The sequence below is a fragment of the Tetrao urogallus genome, assembly GCF_951394365.1.
Source record: "Tetrao urogallus genome assembly, chromosome: Z".
NCBI classification, from domain to species: domain Eukaryota; kingdom Metazoa; phylum Chordata; class Aves; order Galliformes; family Phasianidae; genus Tetrao; species Tetrao urogallus.
This window is the reverse complement of record NC_136816.1, coordinates 38,125,126-38,129,847: the sequence shown is the minus strand read 5'-3', so window position 1 is coordinate 38,129,847 and position 4,722 is coordinate 38,125,126. Positions and strand designations below refer to the sequence as shown.

At 40.6% G+C, this 4,722-nt stretch overlaps 1 protein-coding gene across 1 annotated transcript; it reads right to left on the bottom strand.

Moving 5' to 3' along the window:
- Window positions 1-949: 949 nt before the first annotated feature.
- Window positions 950-4,265, bottom strand: RFK (riboflavin kinase; the record flags this gene model as incomplete). The annotated part of the gene is made up of 4 exons (XM_079548394.1): window positions 950-1,068; window positions 1,626-1,728; window positions 2,805-2,956; window positions 4,160-4,265. 4 exons carry the CDS (start codon window positions 4,263-4,265, stop codon window positions 950-952), a joined length of 480 nt encoding a protein of 159 aa, XP_079404520.1.
- Between the last annotated feature and the right edge of the window lie 457 nt (window positions 4,266-4,722).

Genomic DNA, 4,722 nt, shown 5'->3' with positions numbered 1-4,722 from the left:
ACAAGTCAACTTTTGACTCATTTATTCTAAGCTGCTTGATGTGTCAGATGTGATGACATAAAACTGGGAAATCAGTTTAGAATTATATTCTGTCTGTGAAAAACTGAAAATCTTCATTTATGTTTTAACTGTCTACACTCGGAGCAAGCAGAGGTCAGAATTAACTTTGGTCATGCTCCACATGTGTTAAAATCTCTATAACAATTAGTACGATACAGATTTGTATCTGTAAGGACCTAAAATAGTTTTCTCCTCCTTCTGCACGACTTGTTTCATGACCAGTCAACACAAGAAAACTTAAATCACATTGTGTGGCTTCAGCGTTTAGTTCCAATCACAGACACACAAACAAGCAGTTATGGGTTAACCCTGGTGGGCAGATAAACATCCCTCACTCAGTCCTGCTCACTCCCAACGGGAAAGGAAAGAGGAAAGGAAAAGCAGGAAAACTCATGAGTCAAGATAATTTAACAAGCAAAGAAGCGCAATAAGAGAAAAATGTTTATTACTCACCATCTTGCATGGGTAGACCACTGCCCAGCTGCTACCCAAGAGAAGATGGCTAACCTACCTGAGCCGCACTCTCCTTCCATTTTATTGCAGAGCATGACACTGATAAAGAACATCTCTTTAGTTAGTTCATGTCATCTGCATGTCTCTGTCCCCTCCTGAACTCTTGCAAAGCCCAAATGGATGCACTTGAATCAGAGCAAGAAATAGAAAAGGCTTTGACACTATGCAAACACTGTTAGGGTACAGATAAAACATTAGGATGCTCGGTCACAAATCTAAAACACAGCACCATACGAGCTGCTGCGAAGAGAATTAACTCAATTCCACACAGATCAACCACACAAGTCTATGTTGTATCAAATGATATATGATATGTAACTAGGCCAAGAATAGTTTATAACAAGGGGAAAAAAAAAAAAAAAAAAAGTTTTTTTGCTCAGTGGTTTTTCCCTTCTGGTAGATGAAAGAAGTTGTCCTTGAGTTTAAGGTGCTCTGGTAAATCTAGTTGTCTTTTTGCCTCTTCAATGTCCTCCTGAATTGCCGAAATGAGTGTCTCTGAAAAATAAAAAGCAGAATAGCAGTATTGAAAAGGTCATCTGAATTCTGAATACAGAATAAAGCAAGGCATACCACCACATCACAGAATGTGATTACTATTACAAAGTTGGAAAGGCGACATTATCTTTGTTTTTAAAATGCTTTGGTTTTAATGTCAGAATTGCACTTTTCAGTGCTTACAGCATTACCCTTTGCTTGCTTCCAGGCACGTTAGCAAAAAAGTCTACAGAATCTTTGGGACAACTTCAGTTCTAACAATACTATTTCTTTTTAAAATGTAGCAAGATTAGACCAATGATTTTATGACACTCAGAACAGAATTACTGAAAACACAATTATTAGACTTAAATAAGTACTGATATACTTGAAAAGATGAGGGGTTTTACCTTTTTAATTCAGCTAATGGATGCACTTATAAAAACATTTTACTGAAATGTTAAAGGTTAAAACATAACATAGCTAATTATGAAGACAGAAGGTGATGACACAGAACTTTCAACGTGAAAGAGTATGGCAAACAAAAGATTAGTTTAACAGAAACCTGCAATACTGACCTAAAGAATTAAAGTTTTTTTCTGATCGAATATACCCAGTAATGACTATACTAAGAATTTCTCCATAGAAGTCTTCCTTGAACGTGTTGATAATGTGTGTTTCCTAGAAGAGAAATTAGTTGTCAGTTGTCATGGTGAATTTTGAGTTTAATTCCTTTCTTGCAAGGACGTTCAGTTAACATACTTAATTCAAATTCTCTCTTATGCATTATCAGAAAAACTAAGATACTTAGCCTAACATGTATGATACAAGATTGAGATGATAGAGTCTTTGATAACATCAGCAGTTGCACTTCGTAAGGCATTTAAGAGAAGTTGTTCACTTATGGACTGTTAAAGTCAGGAAAAACACTTCACCCCTTATCTCAAACGTAAGATTTTTTGATGCATAAAATCCCAAATTTTATATGATCGTTACATTCCAAATAACTGTGATGAATTTGATTGCAATGATATTAAGAAAACCTTCTCAGCTAGTTCACAGAGGAACTAAATGTTAAGACTATCAAAGGAATGAAGGCAGTTGTCTTCAAAGCAGAGATTCATCGTGAAACAAAATTGCTTCCAGGTATTAGCAATTAAAACCAAGTTCTGCAAGACTCAAGAAAAGCACAAAAACATGACACTAAGAAAAATAAAGATGCCACAGTTTGGGATTTAAGCTCCACCCTGTTACTATTTACTTTTGAATCTTGAATCTGCATATTAAGTCACAGAACCACACACCATTTAAGAGTAAAATTAATGCAAAACCACTAGTAATTAAAATGTCCTCAAATTTCTTATTTTTAATCTTTTTATTCATTTTTAATGAATAATGGAGGGCAAAAGGTTAGCATGTTCTACCTCATTCTAGGGCTCTCATAACTCATAACCTTAATACAGGTTTTGAATTTAATGGTTACGTTTATCTACCTGTCAAAACAACAAACACAAACATGCTCCAGAAGAATTTAAGTGGTGGTGGAAGAAAAAAATTCTACTTAAACTTTATTTATATACAGCTGCACACTGTCCAGTTACAGTTTCAGATTACAAACACATGTACACTGAACACATTTCTAACAGCAGACAAAATTTCTAAATATCACTTATGGACCAAATTCTGCTTATCTTTTTCAAAGTCAATGTCCTGCTCATTTACTATAGTCAAAGTACCACACAAAGCAAAGTTCTTACCACTGATTTCTTAATATTCTTATAGAAAGGATTCCATCCTATGCTCAAAACCATTTTATGAACATCTCCATTTCCAACAGAGGCCCATCCATAGTATATACCAGTAGGGATATCGGATGGAAAGCTTTCGACTACTTGCTCAGAAAAGTTAGCTGCAAAAATTTTAAAAAGTGCACATTTGTGTAAGTCAATAACAATGCAATTTTCAAATACTTACAAGGCAAGCTCTGCCTACATGCTCTTTGTGCATGTATAATGATGACAGCAATACAACATACTATTTGCAAAGTATAAACAAGAAAACAGCTTCGTAAAAAGTAGTCCTGTGATGATACCAGTCATCCTATCACCTATGCATACTATTTTAGAGTAACACACATCCTATTCTACAATGAAAAATAATAAACTAACCATCATGTCCGCATTTCACTATTAGAAGCATCACTGCTTCAATATGATCAAAGAACAGAAAAATCAAATCTCTGAGTGGCATCAGAATTATGCACCAAAGGGCTAGTAACGCTTCCTGCAGCACATAAAACATGGGAAAACATGATGATTTCAGTCACCTGTCCGAGTTTTCACACTGTCTTTCAGGTTACCCACAACTGGGGATTTATGGGATCTTCTTTGAAAACTATGAATCTGAAATAAACTCCTGCCTGAGTGAAGGGAATGAACCCCAAACCATTGCCCTCCTGAACTTTGCACAGAGCTCTTCACACAGGGTTTCAGGCCAATGCTAAAGAACGTTGTTAGTGATCTCTTTTGGTTCACAAGCAGCCACTAACTTCCCTCACTCCAGAACACCACCCTCCAGAATTCCATTAACTCGCACTGAAATAAAAGGAAAATAACGTGTTTCTATTAACTGATGCCGTTGCAAGCCTGATACTTCAGGCTTGCTCCTTCAGGTTCTCTTGTCTACTGATGGGCACCACACAGCTGCTTCAGTGCCTCTTTAGAAGAGAACAAAATGCGTTTCATTTACATCTTCACTGGTAATTAGATCGAGAAGGGAGCAGCCACGTGAAACATACGGCCCTCTTTAGGGTACACCCGTTTGCTCTGCTTTTCAACCCCTGAATCACCATCTTTACGTTTCTCACAGCTATCTCCACGCTCCAGCTTGGCCAAACAGGTTTGCACCAAACTACCACATCGCAGCTCCGCGCACACCGCACTGTAAGCACTGTTCAGCACCCCGCAAATCATCACGGCCATCGTAAGAAAAAAAAAAAAAAAAAAAAAAAAAAAAAAAAAAAAAAGAGCTGTCAGACGGCGGCCGAAGCCGCTGCAGATAAGGAGCGCGATGCGCCTCACGCCGCGCACCAGCCCGGCCCCGTCCCGCTCACCGGTGGGTACGCCCAGCTCTCTGGAGCCCCTGCCGAAGCCCTTCACCACCTCCCCACGGCAGAAGTACGGCAGGTGCCTCATGGCGGCCGCACACCGGCCCCGCATCGCCACCAGCGTCCACCTTCCAGCCGCTCGACGCCGACGACTGCCTCAGGCCCTCGCCTCTTCCTCGTCCTGGGCACTACCACGCGGAGGGGAGAGCAGGAGGAGTGCCCCCTTTTTCGAGACGAAGGACGCTCTGCCAGGCGCCGGCCTCCCCCACGGATGGGCTCGCCCACAGCCGGGCGCTGGCTCTCCCGTCAGAGCCGGAGCGCGGCCGCTGCCGGTGGCCGGTTGCGTTTTGTCGGTGACACTCGTTACTTCAGTGTCAGGAGCTCTGGCTGACTTACAGACTCTCACTGTTGTAATCGCAGCTGTTCAACGTCGAGGGGTGGTAGTGCATATAAGAAGAAAAGCGCTGCTGCCACATCCGTTCGTTCCTTGATAGCAGAAGCATCTTGGATATTGAGCACAGTATTGACAGGAAACGAGGGAGCAGCAAGGAGCGCTGCTGGGGGGTCAG